A 27741-nucleotide genomic window follows, 5' to 3' on the forward strand; every position below is an offset into this window, starting at 1 on the left:
TTAAGGGATATTCTATATTTTCCGTTCTTGGTTCTTTTCTTCCTATTGATTTAGCCAAATTCAATAAACAGATATCTAACCCTGTTGTTAAACATACACTACGAATTTGGTTTCAATTTCGCAAATTCTTTAATCTGAAAAACTTTGCTCTGGACAGCCCTATTTTATGTAATTTTTTTTTCAAACCTTCATTGACAGATCAAGCTTTTAGTATATGGAAAAGGAAAGGTATAAAATGTTTTCGTGATCTTTTTTTTGAAGGTACTTTGATGTCTTTTGATCAACTATCCAACAAATTTGAATTACCTAAATCTAATTTTTTTAGATACTTACAAATTAGAAATTTCTTACATAAAATTCTTCCATCTTTTCCTAATTCAACTCCATCGGATTTTTCAGATTTGATTTTTACTTTTAATCCTTGTCAGAAGGGATTAGTAGCTTTTATTTATAACATGATTATGAAGATACAGCCAGAAATATCGGATAGAATTAGACAAGAATGGGAAAAAGAACTTCGATGTAATATATCAACAGATAAATGGGAAAAAATTTTACAAATGGTTAATTCCTCCTCTATTTGTGCTAAACATGCTTTAATACAATTTAAAATTGTACATAGAGCTTATATGTCTAAAGATAAACTTGCCCGATTTTATTCGCATATTAATCCTCAATGTGACAGATGTCACTTAGAAGTGGCTTCATTGACTCACATGTTTTGGACATGTCCCACTTTACATAACTATTGGAAGGACATTTTTGATGTCATTTCCTCAGTATGGAATATCGATTTACAACCCCATTTTATTACTGCAATTTTCGGTATACCAAATGAAGATGGCAATCAGCTTTCCCCTTCAATCAGACGAATGATTGCCTTTGTAACATTAATTGCCAGAAGGTCTATATTACAAAACTGGAAAGAAGTAAATCCTCCTACTACATTTCAGTGGTTCTCCCAAACTATTTCTTATCTGAGTTTGGAAAAAATCAGAAGCACTATCTTTGATTCTTCAATTAAATTTGAAGAAACCTGGGGACCATTTATTCGACACTTTCATATGAATTAATTTGGCTTATTTCAGATCCTTTTCTCTACTTATACTTGTTCAGGTATGGAGTTCTGGAGTTCTTTTCTTGACACCTTTATATATTTATAAAGTGCTATTATTGCCCATGTTAGTTTTAGTTTAGTATTTTTTTTCATTATATATTTTTTCTCATATATAATTTCAATTTTTTTTTCTTTTTTCGACGATTATTTTTGTTTTTCATATATATTTATATAGACTTGATTGATTTATGTACCTTTTGTTGATGGATGTTTTAATAGGATATTATTATCCTATTACTAATGTAATCTCAAGTTTATTGAATCTGTAATCTATTCATTATTTTGTGTTGTTTTTTTTTTATATATGAAATTTAATAAAAAGATTGAAAAAGAAAGAAAGAAACTCTTAGCGGATGATTGCTGAAAGGCTTAGGTTAACTATAGAACAGATTTAACCAAGGATCCTCAATTCAAATGGCTTGCTATGGCTGGCAGTAAGTAAGCCAGACTTGTTTGGGGAATCAGAAATACAAACATTTGTAATCCATTACAGCAGAGCAAATAGAAGAGTTAGAACTGAGATGGAATTTCTTTGTGGCTGAATTTCACAATGTTAATAAGTTAACTACAGTAAGTATTGCCATGAAAGGAAAATACTATCTATCACAAAGCTTATAAATCTTATAACAGGAAAATGCCTCAGAGGTACTGCAATATAATATAGGAAAGAACAGTTCATGAAAAAGTGCTGAATATAAAATGTTCTTCTTGTAATCTTTGCAGAACATAACATACATAAGGGATACATAACACACGTCTCTATTAAATATAGTAAAATATAAGGTACCATTCGAATACAGCGGCTTGCGAAAAGGTTGACCCTTGGACAATACTGTTGCCAGGATGAGATACTGGAATCCAGACACACAGAATAAAGCAGTGTTTTCATAGTTTGGTAGTTTGTTGACAGAGGAACTGTTGTTTGCAGGAACAAACCTTCAAAAACAGAAATCTGAAGCTGTTCACAGTGATAAGAAAAAGGCAATTAGCAACCTCCCTGACGTCTCTGCACCAATAAACAACCACAAAGGGTTAACATCTGAATTTTATTAATTCAACCCTAACCACTGGAAATTAGAATATGGACCCTCGCTACCATTCAGGGCCACAAACAGTCCTTCCAGGTGAGGCGACACCTCACCTGTGAGTCTGCTGGGGTCACCTCCTGTATCCGGTACTCCAGGTGTGGCCTCCGGTATATCAGTGAGACCTGACGTAGATTGGGAGACTGCTTTGCTGAACACCTACGCTCTTTCCGCCAGAAAAAGCAGGATCTCCTGGCCGCTCATTTCTATTCTATTTCCCATTTCGACATATCAGTCCACAGCCTCCTCTACTGCCATGATGAGGCCATGCTTAGGTTGGAGGAGCAACAAGTTATATTCCACCTGGGTAGCCTCCAACTTGATGGCATGAACATTCATTTCTTAAACTTCCGGTAACTGATCCCTATCTACTACACCATTTCCCATTCCCATTTCCCTTTCTCACTTATCTCCTTATTTGCCCTTCACTTCCCCATGGTGCTGCTCCCACTTCCCTTCCTTCCATGATCTTCTGTCCTCTCCCATCAGATTCCCCCTTCTCCAGCCCTTTCATCGTTTTCACCAATTGTCTTCCCAGTTCTTTGCTTCACCCCGCTCCCCCAGTTTCTCTATCACCTCCTACCCTGTACTTCTGCCTCCCCTCCTTCACCTTCTTACACTGAATTATTTCCAGTCCTGATGAAGGGTCTCGGCCCAAAAAGTTGACTATTTACTCTTTCTTATAGACGCTGTCTGGCCTGCTGATTTCCTCCAGCATTTTATGTGCATTAACTTGATTTCCAGCATCTGCAATTTCTCTCGTTTGTGATATGGACCACAGATTTTGTTACACATGGTAACCACTCCAGGAGCACAAAACTTGTGATAAGGTGAAATACAAATGGCCACGAGTTTTGGCTATGTGAAGACCTTTTACCTCCAGGAGTACAAATTAAACATTGAAAATAACTATGTTATTGAATCTGCTGCATTATTTTTTCCTGATTTTTCTCTTAGTACTGAAGGCTGACCGGCATGCAAGATCGATATAAGAAACAAGCCATTTGGCCAGGACTCTGATCCACCCCAATCCCATTTGTGTGCACTTGGGTCATAACCATCTAAACCTTTCCTTATACTTGTCCAAATGTTTTCTTAGATGTTGCAACTGTACCTCCCACTGTACCACTTCCACTGGTAGCTTTGCATGTACCCACCACTTCGTGTGTGGAAAAATTGCCCCTCGGATCTCTTTAAAATGTTTCCACTCAAACCTAGTTTTAAGTTCCTGTACCCTAAGAAAATAACGATGACAGCTGAACCTCACAAATTTATAAATTTCTATAAAGTCAGCTCTCAGCATTCTTCACTCCAGGGGCAACAGGCCCAGCTTATCCAGTCTGTCCTTAAAAACTCAAGACCTCAAGCCAGGAAACACCTTTGTGAATATTTTCTGCACCTTCCCGAGCTTACTATCGTGTAGTAACCAGAATGACATAAATTATCTCTGTGAAGTCTATCCTTTGGTTTGTATTATGAATTCCCAGCTCTTGCACTTAGTGCCATGGCCTGTGAAGTCAAGCATGCCTTGTTTTCGTACGTCTATGTTGTTGCTTTCAGTGAACTATGTACCAACATCTCAATACCATTCCTTGAACTTTTCAATTCACTGCGTATGTATTTGTCCAAGTTAAATTCCATTTGCTGATCCTTTTCCCACTTTCCCGGTTGATCAATTAGCCTTCTTCACTGTTCATATAGTGCCAATTTTTGTGTCATCTTCTAACTTACTAATTATGCCATCTATATTCTTATACAAATAACTATTACACATGACATCAGGTGACCCAACAGCACATCACTGGTCACAGGCCTCCAATTAGACCATCAACCCTCTACATCCACCCACTGTCTCCTGCCACCAAGCTAATATAAGAAAAGGGGCAAGTTAAGCAGTCAGATACAATGCAAGTTAGCTTTCCTGATCAGCCTACCTTGTCGCTGTACACATCTACTACCCTGCTCTGGTTAGGTCTCTTGCTCACTTCAAAAAAGCTATTATTTTTGTGAGACATTGTATCCCACACACAAACAGGCCTTTACAAATGCAAATAACTCCTGTCTCTCATAATCACTGCCCCGCCACCCTCTTCCTCCACACAGTCACACAGCCAGCTTTTCAACTTCACTCGCACTAGTAACACGCTGGCTCTGAACTTTTCCTATCTCACTTTTAATAGCCTCACAAAGATTTTACAACATTATAAAGGGCCCATGCATGTTGCTACCTCCATCATACTTCACAGTAGGGATGGCATTACCTGGCTGATGCACAGAATTAGATTTACATGATGTATACTGCTTAGTGTTGAGACCAAAAGTTGCATTTTGGTCTCATCCAACCACAAGATGAGTTTCTTTCTACCACTTCTTTACAGCATCTTCTAAGTGATGCTTTGCAAAGTCTTTACTGGAAAGGATATTTTAAAAGCAGTACCCATGGGTAAATCTTCTGGGGATGCTTTTCAGCAGCAGAGACTGGAAGTCTGGTCAGCAATGATGGAGAAGATGAATGCTACTAAATATAGAGAGATCAGGAATTACCTGCTAGCCTCTGCCAGGAAACTTAAACTGGGGGAGGAAGTTTGTCTTTCAGCAGAACAACGACCCAAAGCACACTGCCAGCGAAACCATGAAGTGGCTTCAAATGAAGAAAACTGATGTCCTTGAGTGCTGACCTTAACCCATTTGAACTTCTCTGGCAAGGCCTCAAGATTACCATCTATCATCATTCCCCAACTAACCAGGTGCAGCTTTAGCAAATTTGCAATGACAATTGGGCAAATTTTTCTCCATTGTATTGTGCAAAGCTAATAAAGAATTATCCAGAAAGACCACTGGCTGTACTAGCTGTGAGAGGTGGTTCAACTAAGTACTGAGCAAAGAGGGAACTGCTGATATTTCAATTTGAGTTTTTAGTTTCTCATGCTTTACAATTTTCTCTGATTTTTGGACTCTACTGTGGGGAATAAAAAGGAGCATGTGATTCAGAAATAAAAATTTTCAGTTAAATTGATGAAAATCCCTGGTTGTAATACTCATCTGTGTGAACAAAGGGTTGAGGGCTGAATACTTTTTCCAAGGCACTGTACATATTTCAATGGTCAGATAGACGGATCAACGGATAGGAGAAGAAAATCCTTTTCCCCCTTTGTTTCCCAGTTTTCTTCCTTCAAATCCAAAAGCTAGTGAAGGTTTCAATTTTCTTGCTATCACAGTAAATGCAGAATCCTTAATATACAAGTTAAAACAGTCAATGATAGCAAACTGCTAAGTTGGGGAAAGTCATGGGAAAGTCTGTCCCAGTTCTCTCCCAATATCTTGCAAACCCTCTGGTAGTTTTATAATCACCAGTGTCGCAATTGAGGATGACTTGTTTCTATTCGGGGTTGAGGTAGCTGCTGAGAAGAACGTGGAAATCGCATATGGGGGAAAGCTGTCCAAACTTTCTCCAACCAGCTTCTAACCTACTGTGAAAAGACTACTGAATGGACTCTTGAATGATAAGGTGGAATCTACTTTGTCAATGCCTTACACCATATAGTCTGCCTCTCCTGCACTTTCTAAAACTGTAATAAGTCTGAATTCTGTTGTTGCTCATTGCTTGTACCACCCTGATGTAATAATCTGTGAGCTTGGCATGCAAAACAATGTTTTTCACTGTACTTTGATAATAAACCAATTTGCCAATTGAAATTTACCAATTTATCTTATTATTTTCCTACCAATATACCAAGAATAGTTATGGAAGACAACATACAGATGTAAAACTTGAAGAATTCAGATGGTTATGGTTCAATCTATATATTGTTTTAAAGCAATTACTTTCTTTCATCCAGTAATTGTACAACTAGGGATGATGCGACGTGCTTACCAGCTCTGAGTAGTAGTGACTGTGTAGGTGAGGATCTGAATCAATATAACCAGTATGGTTTGTAGAAGCAGACTGCCCAGGATTGTAATGTTGATAAGACTCCCCACAGGTCGCTGCGCCACAAGCTCTTTTGCAGGCCCCGTTCGCCCCATGAGTATGGCCACAGTTGTAGTAATAACCAGGTCAAAATACAGATATTGCCAGTCTCCCAAGTTTGAGTTGATCTGCATCAAAAAGCATTTTAGAACAGTGAGGAACCTGTACTAATGAACTTCTAATTAGGTTGATAGGAGAAGGCTGGGAGACATTAAACGGAGTTTAAAAATAATAAAGAATAAAATCAAGCTACCTGGTCTCTGCCCTACCCTGAACTACATCGATCAGCATTTGAAATACCAAGTCAAGCGGCATCCACAAGAAGCACTGCCTCAAAGTGGGAACATCCATCATCAGGGATGCTCACCATCTGGGTTGTGTCCTCTTCCCGATGCTACTATGGAGCAGAAGGTTCAGAAATCTGAAGTCCTGCACCATCAGGAACAGCTACTTTCCTACAAGTATCAGATTCTGGAACTGACTTGCACAACTCGAACCCTAACTCAGTAACTGAACACTATGGATCACTTCTTGCACTACCATGGAATTGTCTCTGATTTTATTTTTTCCCCACAAATGTCTTTGCACAGTCCTTTTGTTCTCTTCACTTTCCTGAATAAATTATGCTCATAAAGAGTCTAGACAAAATTATTTGGTCTAAGATGGCATCCATGTGCAACCACAAAATGCATAAAAGCATAAGGAATAGGAGCAGGAGTAGGCCATCCGGCCCATCGAGCCTACCCTGTCAGTCAATAAGATCATGGCTGATCTGTCCATAAACTCAGCTCCATCTACCTGCCTTTTCCCCATAACCCTCAATTCCCTTACTATGTAAAAACCTATCTAACTGCTTCTTAAATATAGTTAGTGAGGAATTCTCAACTGCCTCCCTGGGCAGAGAATTCCACAGATTCACCACTCTCTGGGAAAAACAGTTTCTCCTCATCTCCATCCTAAATCCTCTCCCCTGAATCTTGAGGCAATGTCCCCTAGTTCTAGTCTCGCCTACCAATGGAAACAACATTCCTACTTCCAGCTTACCTAACCCTTACAAAATTTTGTATGTTTCTATAAGATCCCCTCTCATTCTTCTGAACTCCAGAGAGTATAGTCCCTGGCGAATCAATGTCTCCTCATAGGTTAATCCCTTCATCCCTGGAATCAACCTAGTGAACTTCCTTTGCACAGCCTCAGTATATCCTTCCTCAAGTATGGAGACCAGAACTGCACACAATACTCCAGGTGCGGCCTCACCAGTACCCTGTATAGTTGCAGCGTAACCTCCCTGCTCTTGAATTCACTCCCTCTGGCAATGAAGGCCAACGTTCTGTTTGCCTTCTTAATAACCTGTTGTACCTGCAAGTCAGCTTTTTGTGATTCATGAACAAGCACTCCCAAGTCCCTCTGCACAACAGCATGCTGCAATCTTTCACCATTTAAATAATAATCTGCACTTCTATTATTCCTTCCAAAGTGGATGATCCCGCATTTACCAATGTTGTATTCCATCTGCCAGACCTTGGCCCACTCACTTAACCTATCTATATCCCTCTGCAGACTCTCCACATCCTTTGTACAATTTGCTTTTCCACTCAGTTTAGTGTCATCAGCAAATTTTGCCCGTTACACTCAGTCAATCATCAATGTAAATGGTAAACAGCTGCAGGCCCAGCACCAACCCCTGCGGCACCCCACTCACCACTGACTGCCAACCGAAGAAACACCCATTTATACCAACTCTGTCTGCTATTGGTTAACCAATCCACTACCCATGCTAATACACTTCCTCTGACTCCATGCATCTGTATCTTATTTACAAATCACTTGTGTGGCACCTTATCAAATGCCTTCTGGAAATCCAGGTATATGACATCCACCTGTTCCCCTCTATCCACACTATCCACTACTCTATCCAGTAAGATTGTCAAACAGGACCTGCCCTTTCTGAATCCATGCTGCGTCTGTCTAATGGAACCACTCCTTACTAAATGCATGAACTTACTGTGTACAATATTAGCACCGAGACAAACTGGATCATGCTGTACATGGCCATGTATTTGAAAACTCCAAAGGATGTGATAAGAGAGGCTCGACCTTCCCTATAAAGAATGGAATATTTCTGTATTAAACTACAATTTAAAGAAGACCTTCAAAATGAATAGTCAGAAGAATACCCAAACAGAAAGAATGCAGGCAGTTATTTTACTCAACAGTACAGCTAAAGTGAAAGTCATACAATTAGCTTTAGTACTAAGTTATAGTCGCTAGTGCAATAATTATGTCTATGGCAACATCTCGCAATCTTCGTGACAGTTCCTATTCCCAAAAAACCTTCCGTCACAATGAGCATCAAAGAACTCACCGAATTACCATCGGTACACACTTAATGTTGTCTATCTTTGAGGTGAAGGGAGATGCTACCGAAGCCTCAGACTCAGAGAGAGAGATTCCTGCATCTGCAGCTTTCAAAGCCCCACAGTCATTAGCTCCATCTCCGCACATTCCTACAGTGTACCTGAAGAAGGGTGAACACTAAATATTAACGTACAGCAGTTTTACATCCATCAAGCACACTAAAAAAAAAACAAAATGGGCCTTGATTGTAAATGCAACCACCTTGAATAATAGTGTTCAAGAAAGTTTAACCTGAACAAAATAACTGCTATAAAGCCAATACTTTGTGTATCACACATTATATATTCAAATACACTTCCAGAGAGTATGAATATCACAACATCCTAGAGCCATTAATGCCACTGTTTAGTGTTAGCTCACAAGTAATAAGAATGTCAGCTTACTCCAATTTCTGAAAGCTTTCCACCAGTTGTGTCTTTTGATTAGGAGCCATTCGAGCATAAACTGTGCCCCGAAGCAAGATCTGAAGAGGCAATTAAAATATGAAGTGGATTAAGATATGCCCTAATTAACCTGCTGTTCAAAGCTGAACTGATACTTTTCCTACTAGTCTGAAACGTATGGAGACTTAGTACTGTCAATATGAGATTGTGTCCATTTTCAAAGAGTATAGCTATTTCACATACTTTCTAATAATGCATCAGAGCTGTACCTGCACTATTTAAAACAAAAAGTTTCCATTAATATTACACAGGTTTTGTGTTATTCATCCAATCCTATTTAAAGTCATACCAAACTCTAACTGTTACAAAGCTTTGTACCCACCATGCCAACACAGCTATTTTCCCATAACCTACCTCTCAATCTACAAGTTGGCAGAATTACAAATTAGAGACCACAGTAAGGCATGTAATTCTTCAACCTAAACAAGCAATTGACAGGCAGTCAAAGATCAGGCTTGAACTCTCACCTTTTGTAGCAGATCTGGGAAATAATCATAAATCACTGCAAAAGATTTTCCACTTATTGCAAAGTGATAATAAGACTGCTCCAAAGAGTGGTTCCCCATTTCTTGCTGCGGCTGTTAAAATATAACAATGCATGGGTATATTTGAACTACAAGCACAACACAGATACATGCATAGTAGAGCCCATCCATTCCTTTCCACACCGGCCCCTCACCAACTCCCAAAGGATCTTGTTCGCATGTATTTTGTGTTTATTAGAAAGCAATAAAGACACTGGAAATCAGAAACACCAACAGAAAAGGCTGAAAGTACTCAGCAGATCTGGAAGCATCTGTGCCAGAGAAACTGAGGTGCTGTTTCAGATTGGCAAGCTTTCACCAGAACTGCTGCAAGTCTTCAAACATCTCAGCTCTTATATTTCTATCATTAAGTTCCAAGCATACCGCCCTATCTGTTCCTTCTCCTCGCCCCATGTTACTTGTTTACCTTGGTATCTCCTATCTGATATTTTTTTTTACCTTCCCTTTCCTCCATGGTCTTCTACCCTGTCCTATCAGATTCCCCCTTCTCCAGCCCTCTCTCTCTGTCCCCAATCAACTTCCCAGCTCTTTACTTTACCCCCTCTCCCAGTTTCACCTATCACCTACCACCCTGTTCCTCCGCTCCCCCCCCCACCACCTTCTTAGTCTGACTTCTTCCCACTATCTTCCCAGTCCTGATGAAGGACATCGGCCTGAAATGTCAATGGTTTATTCTTTTCCATCGAGGCTGCCTGGACTGCTGAGTTCCTCCAGCATTTTATGTGTGTTGCTTTTGATTTTTATCAAGTACACAGAAACTCTAAAGATCTTACCTTTTATACTTGATTTTGCCTTCTACAGTATAGCTAACACCATCTTAGAATTCAGCTAGTCTTCCTTTTTGTTTTTCCTTAGCACTCTACCTTGAATATTCAGCAATAAAAGGTGGTCTGTTCCTATACTGTGCTGTTCTACATTCTAAAAGAATGAACAACTTGTTTCAACAACTCTTCTTACCAATTACCAGGTGATTTATTTTGCAGCTTGCTTCAAGTTGTTAAGTACTCTACATTTTGATAATAATCGAACAGAATGCTCAAGAAACAGATCTGTTCTCTCATCCTAACATAGTTACTTACCTCAGTCACAATCAGGTCCAGTTCTTGGTCTGACGGCTGGAACTTCACGCAAGCAGGTTTACCAAATGAGGGTGGGGAGGCATTAGCAAAGATGACTTTGTCTAACAAACCCACCATTCCACAATTCCTGGCAACATTCAGCGCTGTCAGCATGTTATCTCCTGGAAGAAAAATCCTTTGATTAGCCCATTTCTTTCCCCTCTGCTTTCAGTTCTTGAGCCCAAAAAACTAATGAATTTTTTAAGCATTTACTAAATTAGCAATTGAGCTGTAATCTAGAATATTCTGTGGCCTCATGTAATGCTATTTTATTGATACTAGAGCAGCTTTGTAAATGAATGGTGAAAAGGACTGAACTAGTGAACTGCTGACAATTCCAGTCTGGGCCTCTCGTCAAACAAAAATATTACCATCCATGTTGAAATCAATATTTTTACAAAATAAATGAGAACTCTACATCTACAACTACCTTGATCATGTTGGCAAGCTTTGTGGAGGAAGAAGAATTAATAAGTCGAACGAACAGTTTAGTACCAAAGGATTCAAGAACCAGAGATGCTATGACTTACTTCTTTGGTATCCAATCATATCATTAAACCAGAGCAGCAGGGACTTGTACAGAACAGGGGACTAAACTTATGGCCATGTTCATGTTCTTTCAGACAAAGCACTGTAAAGATTTTCCAAGAAAAGGGCCACCATAATGTTCTAATTTCTGGGTGACTATGAAGTTGCTGTTCCACTTCTGAGCTATGGCTTGCTTAAGTTATTAAACCTAAAATATTTTTTTTTTTTTTAATAATTTTTTATTGCATTTTTAAATGATTACAAAGTATGAAAAAACAATGTATATAACCCATACCCCCTCCCCTTAACCCCTCCCCCCTAACTGCCCCATAGAAAAAAAAAAGAAAGAAAGAAAGAAAGAAAGAATGCCTGGTGGTTGGAAGATCTCCACATGCTCCATGGAGTTCGTAATAATTTTAATATGTATATTTATTTCTTTCCCCTAATAACCAATTGTTTCATCTTAAAAGCATCTATATATTTAATCCTGTCTTTTGTAAATAAGGGCTCCAAATTTTCAAAAATGTTTCATATTTATCTCTTAAATTATAAGTAATTTTTTCTAATGGAATACAACCATAGATTTCTTTCTTCCAAGAATCTATACTTAAATGTGTATCCGATTTCCAAGTAACTGCAATAGCTTTTTTGGCTACTGCCAGTGCAATTTTTATAAATTCTTTCTGATACTTATTTAGTTTGAGTTTCGGTTTTATCCCTTCAATATCACCTAGTAAAAATAATATTGGATTATGAGGAAATTGTGTTCCTGTAATTTGTTCCAGTAAAAGTCTTAAATTTGTCCAAAATGGTTGAATTTTAGAGCAAGACCATGTCGAATGTAAAAAAGTACCAGTTTCCTGGTTACATCGGAAACACTGATCCGATAAATTTGGATTAAATTTTTTTATTTTTTGTGGTGTAATATATAATTGATGTAGAAAATTATACTGCACTAATCTTAACCGAACATTTATTGTATTTGTCATACTGTCAAGACATAGTCTTGACCAATTTGTTTCTTCAATTTTAATATTCAAATCACTTTCCCATTTTTGTCTTGACTTATGGACTAAACCTAAAATATTGGAAGCCAGGATTTCATGATCTAAGAAAGGGTTCCTGCCTCCTGTGGAACAGAACCACATTTAGAAGCATTAGAGTAAATTATTAGTGAATGCACAGGAAACAAGGCTGAATGTTATATACAAACAAAATCCCGATTCAGATCATGAGCATAAAGTACTTCCAGCAAACACCACACGATGGCAGTCTATATTCAATGTAAACCTACCTAGGTAATACTGCTCAGCCAAAAGGGTCAGAGTATCCTGAAACACCGCCACACAGTTGACATTTCATAATTTCGTCATCACTTACACAGCCAATGCCTCTTACCTGTCACCATTACAGTCCGAAAATTAGCTCTAATCAGGTTGTCAATGACAGGCTTTGTTTCTGGTTTCAAAATGTTCCTCATGACCAGGAATCCCAGGAATGTCATCTCACTCTCCACGGAATTCCTGTCAGTACAAAAGCATACAGTTGCATTAGCAAGGATGTTTTCAATCAGCAGTCAGACTTCCCCAAACATGACACTCTTGCATTTACTGTATATATTTAACTGCTCCATGATGTACCATGGAGAGCATTCTGACAGGCCACATCACTGTCTGGTATGGGGTGGGGGGGGGTGGTTTCTGCAAAGGACCAAAAGAAGTTGCAGAGGGTCGTGAATTTAACTGGCTCCATCTTGGGTACTAGTCTACAAAGTACCCAGGACATCTTCAAGGAGTGGTGTCTCAGAAAGGCAGTATCCATTATTAAGGACCTCCAGCACCCAGAGGCTTTTCTCATTGTTACCATCAGGTAGGAGGTTACAGAAGTCTGAAGGCACACACTCACTGGTTCACAAACAGCTTCTTCCCCTCTGCCATCCAATTCCAAAATGGACATTGAACCCATGAACACTACCTCTTTTTTTAATATACATTATTTGTCTTTGCACAAATTTTAATCTATTCAATATACATATACTGTAATTTATTTATTTACTTATCTATCTTCTATATTATGTATTGTAATTGAACTGCTACTGTTAAGTTAACAAATTTTACAACACATGCCGGTGATAATAAACCGGACTCTGATTCTATGATCCTTCATCATAACTTGCAGAGAAAACAAACTATTTTAAATTACCACTGAGCTAGTGACTGTATGATTTAATTTAGTTTACCACCTTAGCACCCCTGGGCACACGCTATCAGAGATATTCCCTTAGTCCAATCTATTCCTTCCTACCATTCTCTGTAACTTAAAACTAGCTTACTTTTTTCTCCCTTTTTCCCAGTTATGACAAAGGGCCATTGATGAAACTTTAATGCAATCTCCCTTCCACAGATGCTGCCTGGACTGCTGGGTGCATCCATCATTTTCTGCTTTCAGAGCAGACGAATTATTTAACCATCTCTTGCGTCTTACTAGTTTTAACAAACTGAGAAACCAGGACAAGCCAGAGAGCAAATAACACGAGACCAGCAAGAAAGATACAATTAACAGAGCTTGGATTTTACAATCAATTAACAAAGAGAGGAAGGTCATCCAATGTTGAGGTCAGTGAAAGAATTAATGAATGAATGCAGAGTATTTCCGTACGAAAGAAAGGTGGACGTGAGAAGAGAAGAGTTTGTTGAACTGGGTCTTAGAATTAAAAGTATAACAGCATTAAAATCAAAGAAGTACCATTCATAGTATCAGCTACATACCTCTCCAACATGTGTACTTTCTCAAAGGTAATATCATGACTTAGTGCTTTGAATGCAAGTCCCAGAACCCTATACCCATCATTGGCATAGTTTCTTAATACTTCAGAGAAATCAGCAGGAACTGGAAGGAAAAACAGGAATTATGTATTGTATGCAAACATAGTCAAAGCAGGAGAAATATCACCTCTCATTTCAATTGAAACATGATCAAACACTGACTGTTCACTCTAATTGGACAGTCCTACCTAGACTTAATCCCTTTGATTTCACTGGTATTTATTAAAAACCTCCAGCTTTCAAAGCTATCTGGAATTCTTCCCAACAACCCACTTTATAATGGTTGGAGTTTCTCACTGATCACTTTACCTCACAAGATCACCTTCATATTCTTTGGAGGGAAATGGACAATTAACATTTGGGATGTCAGTACAAAACGTTGACTGCCCATTTCCCTCTGGAGATGCTGTCTCCTCCAGTGCCTTTAAGTTGCTCAAGATTTCAGTATCTGCAGTCTTTTGTGTCTCCATTTTCATATTGTTTCTTCTGGATGTGAAGGTCCCCTCAACCAGATTCAACTCTTTCCCTTCGGATCTCATTCACTCCAGATCACACACAGCCATTACAGAGATACTCTAGTGGCTTAACCTTAAATAGACTCCACATTTAACAGACTATACTTTGCAATTTCCACCACCTGTACAATGTTCTCATCCTCACTAATTTCTGATATAACAATTCCCTGTTTAACTTTCACCAGCCTTATTATTTCTTATCTATGTAAAAGCACAAGATTTAACATCTGTTATTCCAAACCACCCACACAGTGTCCAAACATTCTTTCCAAGTGAGGATATACTTATATTTCTTTTGGCCAGGCATATGGATTCTGCTACATGTCTTCCACATTGAAGACCAAATAAAGACCAATTAATCACTTTGACAAAACACAGGCTAAACTGTGATCAAAAGCTCTCTATTACTTGCCATCTCTTTTCTCCACCCTACTCACTGCCTGCTCTGTTCTAACGAAGGTCAGTAGAAGTTTGGGAATCATTATCAATATTGCCATTTGTGGTTCTTTTAATATTGTGCGTAGTAACTTCAGACCAATGAGATATATCGATCCATCACTTGGTAAACTCGACAAACATTTGTATATATCGTGTAGAACTACAACTGGTTCAGTCTATGTCCTTTGTGTTAAGCTTTTCCCTTTTACTTAGCATCCAAGTTGCTGAAGCCTAGGTCACCATTCTCCCATTTCATCTCACTTGTGCCCAGTTCAGTCACGTTGAAGCCCCTACCCCTTCTCAAACACACATAATTTCAGTCTTAGAAATTTGTCTCATACCTTAGATCAGGGGTTCCTGACCTTATTTATGCCATGGACCCTGCCATTAAACCAAGGGCTCCACGGACCACAGTTTGGGAACCCCTGCCTTAGGTTATTGCAATTTCATCTATCTAAACTTATTCAGCCTGCTACACAGGCATCTGATAATCTATGACTTTCCAGGCACCTACATATTAAATACTATCTAATGTAGCTCCTTCTAATTGTGCACCAAAATATCACTGTTAAGTAACATTAATATTGATAACATTATCACACCTTATCACAGTAGCCAAGTTGGAAAGAAAATATCATATTCAAATATGAAAATATCTTGTTAATATAAATGTCATCATGTCAGGACACCAACAAATTCCATATATTCACTGCTTGAACAACCAGTGATGAATTTTTAAATAAATCCAATTTTAAGAAATATAGACTAAGTTTTTATAATAGTCAAAGTTCTTCAATGTCTTAAAAATCAGCATCTATTATTCCAACTTATTCCCAATTTCTCTAAGGTAGTTTTCTCTAGCCCTGTCACAGTTGTTCTTTCAATAACTCTGTATGAAGAAATTATCTGTGATTTTCCCTCACCAACCCTTAACCCATGTGAAGTAGCATTTCCATACATACAGTTGACATAACACCCATTGTCTGAGCTAGTTGCCCAATCCAGGACCTGCTAAAATACCTTCTATGTTCAGAGCTTTTATTGTCCAATCACCCTATTCACCCCCTAACCTTTTCTCTCTCTTTACTAAACTACCTGGTATGCAAAAATGAGAGACCACCATGAATCTAAATAATAGAGTTTAGAAATTAAATAGTGTCTATGTTTGATGTTCCCCTAATTTTGTAAAGTTTTTAACCCTAACTAATCTATTACTGTCTAGAATTTTACTCTTTAAACACTGAAAAATCACTTAAATAACCAGAAGTAATGCAAATTTGAAGTTTATGAGTCAAGGTCAGTTACCTGTTTCCTTTGCACAGAGGCTGGCAACCATTTCAGGTGCCCCTTTCATGTATGCCTCAAGTGGCGAATTGTCTGGTTTCTTTGTGATCACACTCATTCTTTGTAATGCTGAAGAAAATGGAAAACGACGAAGAATTCCCAACATCATTTCTTGTTTCTAATTTTGAGAAAAAGAACGGATATGTGGCAAGAGTTATAAATCAACCCCTTAACACCCACTGTCAGGTGCAATGCCTTCACATGACCATTCTTTAACACAAAAGACTGTCCCACCATCAAGGAGTCAATAGTACAAGCAAAGTGATCCTTCAACCCACTGGATCCGTGCTGACCATGAAACACCCATTTATATTAATCCCACACTCACCCATTTTATTCCAATCATAATCCAGTTAACTGCTCCCAATTCTAACACTCACTAAGGGCAATTCAGAGTGAGCAATTGATTTACCAAAAGGCATATCCCTTCGGGATATGGAACGAAAACAGAGGACCCAGGGTAAAGTGCAGCATCATATATGGAAAAAATGCAAACTCCACACAGACAACACAAGTGGTCCGGACTTATTTCAAACTGCTGGTGTGGTGAGGAAGCAACTTTATCAGCTGTGATACATCTCAGCAGTGACCTACCAGTACCACGATACTGCCAACAGCTCACTCTACCCTCACTATTCTCCAATAGTTGATGTATGATACAGGGTACCATGTTTAAAAAAAAAATTGCTCAGTTTTTACCTTTTGACTCCCTTCATTTTTTCTGAAGCTGATTCCAACCCTAGCTAGAATCCAGTGAAATGGTCACTGCTTATATCTTCAACTGCTTCAACCACCATATTTGTACTCCTAACCTGTGAATATTTATAAATGAATTTTATACCTCAGCCTAACCTTATATTTTATTTCCAAGGATGTGACAAGTAGTCAGGCTGTGTCACCATTTCCCCACATCAGTTGTAATCAAGATTCTTATTAGAGAACAGCCACATTTTATCTCTCCTTTCTCAAAGTGATGCAAGACTAACTGAAGACATTATCAACTAATTTTACTAATCTAACTTGCCAATTATGTAGTTTGCCAATAATGGAAGAATCAGGCAAATGCACAGGATACCACTATATTAGCTGTGCTAAATCAAACCAGTAAGGAACACGTACTACTAGCCTTGAACAAGATGCCGAATCGATCTGTGTCAACATAGAAGTGAAGAGAATGAACCATTGCAGATTTTCCACAAATTTATCAAATGTATCTGATTAGTTTTGATCATCTGGGTAAAGGCCAGTCAATTTAATTAATGCTTTTCTTATAAAATAAACCTTTGGTATTTTCTACTCAAAGATGGCTCAAACAATAGATAGCAAGTGGTAGCAAGCTATTCACAGTGGGAACATCTCATAACCGTCCCAAGTTAATCTTAATCCGCAGGACTTCGATATCAGGCAAATTTATCACTGCCCAATAGATAGTTCTTTGCCCAGCACAATGTTTCTTTTACTTCTAGTATATCTGTGCCCTATACAGGTAAACAAATGAATCAGGGATACTGTTGGTCTGAATGCTTCAGTACCACACTGAATAGTGCAAATACTATCACAACATTTCTAGTTACTCCTCACAGATATCATTAATAGGAAATTCCATATCGGCCCAGTTCAAAAGAGAGATTAGAATGGAACATTGGAACATAGCCAATTCTGCCCCAGAATCAATCATTAAACAAGAACACTCAACGCTTCCAGACGGCTGTTCTTCCAGCTGCGGAGGCTTCATGACAGCCAGAACTTTCATTCCAAATGTTCTGTTCACATCCAAGACCGTAGTCTCATCATTCAGAATCTGAAAATGGAGCACATGTTCACTGATGTAAATACAAATAATTTATGGACAAACTAACAACAGAGCAAATATCACCACCACATAGAACAACTACACTGAACTGCAAACTATCACCTGCTTTCATTTATATTCTTGTATCTTGATGCTATATTAATGAGGAAAGGGGTTCATAACCATGACAAATGCAGTGTCATGAAGTTATTCAAGTGAAAGGGGAATGGAATTTGGAAGCCAGATGACCACCAAGATGCTAATGAATATATTTCACAGGCAAATGCCCTCTGACCCCTCTCCACCATGTGGAGATCTTGCGAGAGGAAAGGCAGCTCACAAAACAAAACTTTTAAATGATTCGTTTTAAATTGTGATTTGGACTTAGCTGTTCAGTCATGCAATGTAAGAAAATCCTAGGCAGCATATCAAACCCTTCCTCTGATGTATTCAACTGATCAGGTTTTGGTATTTAGAAAAAATCTCAATTCTACTAAAAGAAGTCTCTGAAGTTCTCCAGATACACCTGGCAGATAGTCAACTTAAGAACACCAACACCTGTAATTGTTGTCCTTTTCATGCCTTGTGGCTAATACCTTGAATTAATTAACTGCTTATTTACCTCAGTGCTGTTTGTAGTATGTTGCCAGGACTGAATAGAATTATGAAAATCACTAAGTTTACTGCACAGGTGGAAATCTTTTAATCCATTGCATCCACACAGGCTAGACAGCCTAGTTCTTCTCTTCTCTTAGTCTTGCAGGTTATGGTTCATCAAGTGCTTGTCTAAATACTTTGCTGTCTCCTCCACCCTTTTAGGCAGTGAGTTCCCGACTCCCATTACCTTCTGGGTGAAAGGAGTTCCTCCACTCCTGTAACTACATTCACCATTTAGAGAATGGAGAGATGAGATTTTGCAAAACTAAACTTTAATCAATTGCAGATGTATACCCTGCAAATTCTGCATACTACAATTTTTTGAATGAAACCAAATATTGTCGCCTTCTCCTTTTAGTGAGAGTACACTGGAAAAGCTAGTCCAGTTATTGACTTACCCAACCAGTTGACTCAATCATCTTCAGGTCAAGTGGGTCACCAATTGGTTGACTATTCAGCAGTGTGACGCTATGACAGGTGGCCAGTGCGTGCAGAATTTGACTGTTATCCAGGTGCCGAGTGTCATGAATAATCGGACTGAAGTTCTTGCCTGCCACCAATACAACTCCCCAGAAATCCAAGCCTTCCTCTGTAAGTGTCCCTGTCTGAGAAGGAAAGGAATTAGCTTGAGAATGGCTGGGGAAAATTTACACTTGCAAGTCTAAACCAGAGTGCTTTGCTGATTGGACATCTACCTTATCAAAGCAGATGAGTTTCAGTTTGCCACAGATGTTGATGCGTGGGGGACTAATACAGAATATCCCATATTTTTTCAATCTGTCTTGAGCATAGATTGTCCCAACAGTCATGGCAGCAGGGAGAGCAGGTGGAATAATGATCGTGATCAAATCAAGGATACGGGTCAACAGTCGGCCCACTGACACCTACAAATGTGAATGAAAGAAAGACTCACTATAGGAAAGACCAGGTTACTTCAAAACCACAACATATTAACAACAAAAAGGAAAGACAAAGGTGAAAGCAGAAACTGAATTCTGACGAAAACTGATGATCTTTACACGCTGCTTAACAATGAGCACCCTTTGTTCACTGGACCGAGTTGTACTTCTCGGAATTACGTGGCACAATTTTAGAATTCCCCAAATGGATACCAAAACCTCAGAAGCAAACTAAATGAAGGTAGGGCAGTAGTACAGCTAGTAGAGCCAATGTCTCATGACACCAAAGACCTAGGTTCAATCCTAACTTTGGGTCCTATTTGTTAATTTTGCAATCAACAAACAGGACCCTATTTTATTTATCTATTTATTTATTTTTATTGAGATACAGCACAGAATAGGCTCTTTGCACCGTGCCACCCAACAATCCTGATTTAATCCTAATCATGGGACAATTTGCAATGACCTATTAACCTACCAACTGGTATATCTTTGGATTGTGGGGGGAAACTGGAGCACACAGTGGAAACTCACGCAGTCACAGACAGAACGTACAAACTCCTTACAGGCAGCGGCAAGAATTGAACACGGGTTGCTGGTATTGTACAGTGTTATGCTAACTACTATGCACCTTTTAACTGAAAGGGTTTCCTCCCACAAAGAATCAGATTTATTATCACTGACATGTGCCATAAAGTTGCTGTTCTGCGGCAGCAGTACAGAGCAAGGCAGAACAAAATACTACTGGTTACAGCAACAATGAACAAATAGTGCAAAAGAAGAATAACAAGGAAGTGTTCATGGGTTCATACACTCTGTAGTCACTTTATTAGGTACAGGAGAGGACACCGGTGTGGTTTTCTGTTGCTGTAGCTCAACCACTTCAAGGTTTGACAAGTTGCGCATTCAGAGATCCTCTTCTGCACACCACCGTTGTAAGACATGGTTATTTGAGTTAATGTCATCTTCCTGTCAGCTTGAAGCAGTCTAGCCATTCTCTTCTAACCTCTCATTAACAAGGCGTCAGCACCCATAGAACTGTTAGTTTCTCGCGCCATTCTCTGTGAACTCCAGAGACTGTTGTGCATGAGCATCCCAAGAGATCAGCACTTCCTGAGATACTCAAAAACCATTCTGTCTGGCACCAATAATCACTCCTCGGTCAAAGCCATTCAGATCATATTTTCTCTCCATTTCAATGTTTGGACTAAACAACTGAACCTTTTGACCATGTCTGCATGCTTTTATGCATTGAGTTTGCTGCCACATGATTGACTGATTAGATATTTGCATTAATGAGCAGATGCACATACAGTAATAAAGTGAATGCACAGATGCGCCTGGAAGGCTTGGGACAGTTGATGAGAATTTGGGGGAAAAAATGGGATTGATGTAAAACAACCTAAATGGGTGGTTGATGGCTAGTGCAATCCTGATGGGCTGAAGAGCCTACTTCCACGGTGTATCCTTCAATGATTCAATGAAATAATACAGCTTATACCTTCTATTGCAATTTAAAACTCATGATTTTTTGAAATATATGGGAGGTCTGTCAATTTTGCTGATATTTTTCTATATACAAGAGCCCGGTCCCCATCAAAGTTTCCCCGAAGAGAACTCAGAAAGGGAGCTGCATCCTTCACTCTCCCACACCTCTATATATTATACAATCCTTCCAGCTCTCAGGATTTGCAAAATGCTGTCTGTGATACAAAGAAAAAGTCTCTTCACGGTCTGAAACTGCTAAATAAAGACCAGTGAGTCACTTGCCTTCTGTTTTTCTAGAATCACAAAGCTGTATATGTCCCCAATCAAAGCTGTAAAGAAAAATCACAAAGTCAGTCATCAATCAAACCTGATAATAATTTAATACCATATGATATAGTCTCTGTGGTAACCAGGAATTTGATAATTGCAACATCTAGTTTCCTTTCTAACTGCCTGTTATATCTTTCTCTGGCTTGTCATAAGATATTGAAAAATGCTAATACTTTGCCAAGTGAGGTGCTTGAGTGATGTCTGGGTAAGGTCAGTATCACAACAAACCTGATTTTTCTTCTTCTGAGGTCCATACGTGTTTATAAGCAAGAACCCAGGGCAGGAATCTTTAGTCATTTCTGGTGTTTAGTTCCCAAACTGAAAGCATAGCATTTATAGATGGTTTCTTTGCATTTACGCTATTAAATCTGATGCCCAGTATCTCAAGATTAATTTATTCCACTGCCAGAATAAGGAAGCTAAATGTGATAAATTCACCGATACCAGCTTTGTGGAATCTGTGTTCTTAAAATATCATTTTTTTATTTTATTAATGAGTGCAATTCATTCTGAAATGTATAGCAGGTGAGCAGGTGAGGCAACATTTGCATTATGAGTAACTGAACAACTATTACAGAACTGAAGAGTCACTGATCTGAAATACTGATTGCTTCTTTCTCCAGAGATGCTGCCACACATGCTCAGTACCTTGCTTTCATTTCAAAATCTCAGCACCTAGTTTTGACTTCAATAAGTTAATTGGAGATACAGCCCTTCACTTTCCATCTGGTATTTAACAAGGGCAAGTCTATACCACTTGTTTTCTCTCAGAAGAAAAGGGAGTGCCATAATTATAGACAAAGGCAAAATGATTCCTCACAAATAAAAAAAAATACACTTACCAAGTATTCCAAGAAAGATGATGAACTTCATCGCATCTTTGTAGAATTTAAATCCCAGAGGTTTAGGATACAGAATAGAACTGATCAGTTCTCCTTTACTTGTGCAAAAGCCTTCAGAGAAAGAAGTGCAAGGAATTAGCTGTCTACACTCTTAAAGAAAAACTGCACCAAGCTGACAATAGAGCACAATGCCTCAATGGCACTGGCTTACAGAATCCAGTTGCTCAAGTTGAAAGCCATTCTTCACATATGCCAATTCTGGAGTCACAGCTGAACAACCATCTTTTCTACCTTTTCTCATTATCGGCAAAAATTTTTAATGCAATTTGAGAAAGCAATAACTCATGTTGCCTGTTCCTACCTCTGAAAAGAAATCCAAACACAAGTTGGCCTGGTAAGGCAATAAGTATGTCTTGTGCTGCAGATAAAACAAATGGAAGCTGCCTCGGCTGGCAGGAAGCATTATAAGTATTAGAGCCACCAACCCTGATCCTTCCTGTGGTTCTCTGACAGCTGAATCTAGGTTCCCCCCACTCCCCAACTACTTTGGAATATCTTACTACAACTTTGAAATATCTTTCAATATCCTCACTGGAGGCAGAATCAGCTCTTTTTAGAAATCATTCTAGGATATATCAACATTACTTCCATGAGATTTAACCCTTATAAATGGCTTTTCTGAGAAATAAACCACATTAAAAAAATTACAGGTATTCACCCACTCTTTATCTGAGAGGCTCAATGTTATGTGATTCCTGCCTGAAAAAAAATACATAAGGAAATATTACCCAAGCCTTTGCCTACTACCTTCCCTTCAGCTTATCAGACTTTTGCTTTCATTTGCTCATTACTGACTTCACCACTTGCTTTCCCCCAAGGCATATCAATAGCATTATCACATTTCTAACTTCCTCCAGCTTTGATGAACTGCCACAATTTTAAACATCAGCCCATATCTCTCCTGGTAATAGCTGCTTGAGCTGCTAATCATTTCACACGGAGATGTGGTGTGATTCACACATTTTCCGTTATTTATCCGTCCTCTACTTTGAGGTCAGAAATTTCAGAGGGAAGTCCTATATTATCAAATTCCAGGCTACTTAAAGTCACCTTTTAGAGGAAGACCCCTGATCATATTGTTTTTTGACTAGACAACAAATTTGATGGTGCAATATGTTTTTGTCGCCCAAGCACAATCTGGGGGTAGCATGGCAGATTCCTGCTACACAGTTAACCACCAGATTAAAATCTTTTGCTGAACATTGTCCAATACCAATGCACTCTTATTCTGGGTTTAACAGATCCCTGGTTCTGTCCAATCAGTACCTGTTCTCACTACCACAGCCAAAACTTGCTGATCCGTGCTGTAGCTCTTTGACTGTACAACCTGAGTTCCACAGAAAAGTGTGTGCCGCTTGTGTTCTTCAGAAGAATAGGCCACATCTTGAACAGGTAGAGGAGTCTTCATCACAGGTACACTCTCGCCTGGTAAAATATCACACAGTGGTAATAATTATTTTTGTTGCATTCGTTTCTGAAACATTCCCACAGCACACAATTCCTTTCTCTATCTATATACAATACTGTGCAAAAGTCTTGAGCACGTGTAAAACAGAATTCTGTAAAGTGAAGATGTTTTCAAAACTAATGAAATGTTTCTAAATATCAAAAAATACTATAAAGAGTAGTAAACTGCAAAAAACAAGATCAAATCAGTAGTTGGTGTGACCATCCTTTATCTTTAAAACTGCATCAATTCTCTTAGGTACATTGTTGTGCAGTTTTATAAGAAGAAAAAAAAAACGGCTGGTAGGTTCTTCCAAGCATCTAGGAGAACCTGAGGTTCTTTTGAAGACATTAGTTGTCTCGCATGCTTCTGTCTGTCCAGGTAATCCTGGACAGCCACGATGATGTTGAGATCAGGGCTCGGTGGCAGCCAAAACTTCTGTTGCAGAACTTCTGCTCTTCTTTTCATTGAAGCTAGTTCTTTACGACCCTGGCTATGTGTCTGGGGTCATTGTCCTGCTGCATAATGAAGTTGGGACCAATCAGATGCCTCTCTGATGGTGTTATGTGCTGGATGAAAATCTACTTGTACTTATCGGCATTGAGCACTTCATTAATTCTGAGAAGATCACTAACTCAATTTGCAGAAATGCATCCCCCATACCTTCAGGAAACCTCTGCCGTGCTTCATTCCCGGCTGCAGACACTCATCCACGTAGCATGCTCCAGCTATGGACAAACTGCTTCGTGCTTGAACCAAGCATTTCAAATTTTGATTCATCAGTCCAGATCACTCACTGCCACTGTTTACCACTCCAGTCCTTGGGTTTTTGTGCGTGGGTGAGTCTCTTGGCTTTGCTTCCACTTTGAAGGAATGGCTTTTTGGCAACAAGTCTTCCATGAAGACCACCTCTTACGAGACCTCTCTGGACTGCAGAGGGCTGTATTTGGGTTCCAGTGGTTTCTATGAGTTCAGAGCTGATAGCAGTGCTGGATGTCTTCCAGTTCAGAAGGAATGTCACTTTGATATATCTCTTGTCTGCTGCGCTCAGTTTCCACAGCCCACCACTGTATTTCCGGTCCTCCACCTTCCCAGTTTCTTTGTGCTTCTTCAAAACAACTTGAACAGCACATCTTGAAGCTTCTGTCTGCCGTGAAATTTCTGCTTGGGAGAGACCTTGCTGATGAAAGATGACCACCTTGTGTCTTATTGCTGTGCTCACCATTACCATGGTGTAAGAATTGATGATTTGAAGGTTAAACTATCACATCTGCCTCACCTTTTAATTTGGTTGTCCTTTGCCCAGTCTGATTCCTTCCACACTCATTTCTATTTCAGTTAATCAGTTTAGCACATACAACTTATGGAATTAATCATTAGCATCCTGTTTGATGTCTTTGTTTAATAATGTTCTGGGTTATATACCTACAAAGTAATCAAGTTTTATTTGAAAAGTGGTCTTTCACTTAATATGTTACTTTCTTTAATGAAATACAAAAATTTTTCAGTAACATTTAATTTTTTTTTGGAAAATGGAAGTTTGGAAATCTAAAATCTGCTCTTTTCTGACAACCTAATGTAGAACACAAAAAATAAACAGCTGAATCAAAATTTATATTAAAAAATTTAGGGTGCCTAAGATTTTTGCAAGGTACTTTAGGTGATCATAATCAGAGGCAGTGAGGAGGCCAACCAGCTCCTCGAATCTATTCTGTCATTCAATAAGAGTATGGGTAATCCTGTCTCTCAATACCATTTTCCTGTCGATCTACACAGCCCCAATTTCCGCAGTGACCAAAAATGCACTGATATTATCTTTAAGTATACTCTATGGCAGAGGACTTCCAGAAAGAATCAACACAAGAATGTAAGAGATAGGAGTAGACTACCCAACTCTTGATCCTAATGGCCACAAGCATTCCCCATTCAGCCTCAGTACTGTTAAATTAGATCGAGGATCAGAAGAAAGGTTGAGTCATGAATGGAAGTGGACAACTAACAGATGGTATCTGTGGAATCAGTAACAGAGATTATGGTTCATGTCAAGACCAGCTGTCAGAAATATCTTATTATTTTTCTCTTTTCACAGATACTGCCTGACAGTTTCTTCTTTATTTCAGATTTCCAGCATCTGGAGCTTTTTCTCCTGTTTTCTGTTCATTGATACCAAGATTTCTATTTTTGTTCTATTGATTAAACCGAACAGCCATTTCGCCATCCAGTAATGGTGCCAGTATTCCTTGAACCTAATCCAAAGTCACAAAGCTGACTGTTTAACCTTTCATTAGGATGAAAATAATCATTCAATTAAGAGTAATTTACTTGGTTGGTCCTACTTAATATTGGTTTCCTGGAGATTACAGGCCTCTTTTTTTTCCCTGAAATTCTCTTCCAATTCAGTTCCCCATGCATTTTCTCTCAAAGGCCCATTTAAGAAAACTATTTTCTAATCTTTCTTCTAGCTTTCACCCGCCCAACTTTCCCGCCAGGTTTCCTTCCATAAGTTCTACTGATGTGCATGATGTTGATAAACCTCATTCCTGAAATCCATCATATTGAATTGGCATTGCCCTTTCTCAATAACAGATGCCACAGTGGAAGAAAAACAATTAACAAGTTGCAAGGACTCCAAATGAGTGAAATGATGGGACTGAAGGGCATGAAAAAGAATTAGAAACTGGTAATAGGTATTAGCACAGATTTCATCTTCTTTTATGCATTTTGCACAAACACAAAGGGCAGCAGAATTAAAAAAGAGAAAATAAATCATACCATTTGCATTAGGGAAGGGTGATGATGTACTATCAAACCCAGCAACTTTCTTCTTGGCAAAAATACAGAAGGAAGAAATCAACCTCAAACCATGGTACTTGTCTGCCAATATTGCTAGGTAATTGCTTTTAAAAGCCCTGGGGATTATCAAAGCACAAACAGAATTCACCAGCTCCATTTGGCTTTTATTAAGTTGGTAGATTGAAGAATGTGGATTCAGCTAGTCACAATGCAATATCAAATAAGAGGAAATCTGCAGATGCTGGAAATCCAAGCAACACACACAAACTGCTGGCAGAACTCAGAAGGCCAAGCAGCACCTATGGAAAAGAGTAAACAGTCAATGTTTCAGGATAAGACCCTTCATCAGGACTGCCAGTTTCAACCCAGGACTTGCATCAGTCTCTTTGGGTTTTCACCCAGTACACATATTGCCTTTGTAGAATGCCCCTCCTACTTTCTGCAACTCAAAAAAAAAACTTACTTTATAACTTCGTGAGTTCTGATGAACAGTTATCAATGGAAATATCAAGCCATTAACTCTTTCCATAGATGCTGCCTCGCTTGTCACAAAGCTCTAGCATTTTTTGTGTTGGGGTAAATTGGATTTAATTAGATGTCAGGACAGTGTCACTTGCAAATGACACCAAGAATGGGGGCATGGTGGACAGACAGGAAGGCAATCAAAGCATCAGCATGACCTGGACTAGCTGGGATAATGAGCTGAAAGCTGGCAGATAGACTTCAATGCAGACATTTGTGTGGTGTTGCATTTTGGGAGGATCAACCAGGGTAGAGCTTCCACAGTGTATGGCAGGGCACTGAGGTCTGCTGTAGGACAATAGGACCTGGGAATACAGATCTTTAATTGCTTTAAAGTGGCTTGAAAGGTAGATAGGGTCGTAAAGAGAGCATTTGGCACAATAGCCTTCATAAATCAGAGCACTGAGTATAGGAGTTGGGATGTTGAAGTTGTACAAGAGGTTGGAGAGGCTGAATTTAGACCATAACACATTGGAGCAGAATCAGGTCATCAGGCCTATGAGTCTGCTCCACCATTCGATCATGGCTGATCCTCCAGTTATGGCTCCTCCTTAACCCCAGTTCT

The 27741-nt window shown here is 38.9% G+C and overlaps 1 protein-coding gene across 2 annotated transcripts in view; it reads right to left on the reverse strand.

The window, feature by feature from the left end:
• Positions 1–27741, reverse strand: part of atp13a2 (ATPase cation transporting 13A2) — a 144089-nt gene that overhangs the window by 21395 nt on the left and 94953 nt on the right. For both annotated transcript variants that reach the window (XM_059951899.1, XM_059951900.1), the window contains 16 exons: positions 23681–23839; positions 22355–22465; positions 21465–21511; positions 19491–19679; positions 19194–19400; positions 18043–18147; positions 16308–16464; positions 13993–14113; positions 12623–12747; positions 10658–10818; positions 9501–9611; positions 8974–9053; positions 8538–8690; positions 8178–8274; positions 6077–6300; positions 1905–2053 (listed from right to left, as the gene is read on the reverse strand). In XM_059951899.1, the coding sequence (XP_059807882.1) occupies positions 1905–2053; positions 6077–6300; positions 8178–8274; positions 8538–8690; positions 8974–9053; positions 9501–9611; positions 10658–10818; positions 12623–12747; positions 13993–14113; positions 16308–16464; positions 18043–18147; positions 19194–19400; positions 19491–19679; positions 21465–21511; positions 22355–22465; positions 23681–23839 (2196 nt within the window). The remainder of the gene's footprint in view (positions 1–1904; positions 2054–6076; positions 6301–8177; positions 8275–8537; positions 8691–8973; positions 9054–9500; positions 9612–10657; positions 10819–12622; positions 12748–13992; positions 14114–16307; positions 16465–18042; positions 18148–19193; positions 19401–19490; positions 19680–21464; positions 21512–22354; positions 22466–23680; positions 23840–27741) is intronic.

The sequence above is a fragment of the Hypanus sabinus genome, chromosome 27, assembly GCF_030144855.1.
Source record: "Hypanus sabinus isolate sHypSab1 chromosome 27, sHypSab1.hap1, whole genome shotgun sequence".
NCBI classification, from domain to species: domain Eukaryota; kingdom Metazoa; phylum Chordata; class Chondrichthyes; order Myliobatiformes; family Dasyatidae; genus Hypanus; species Hypanus sabinus.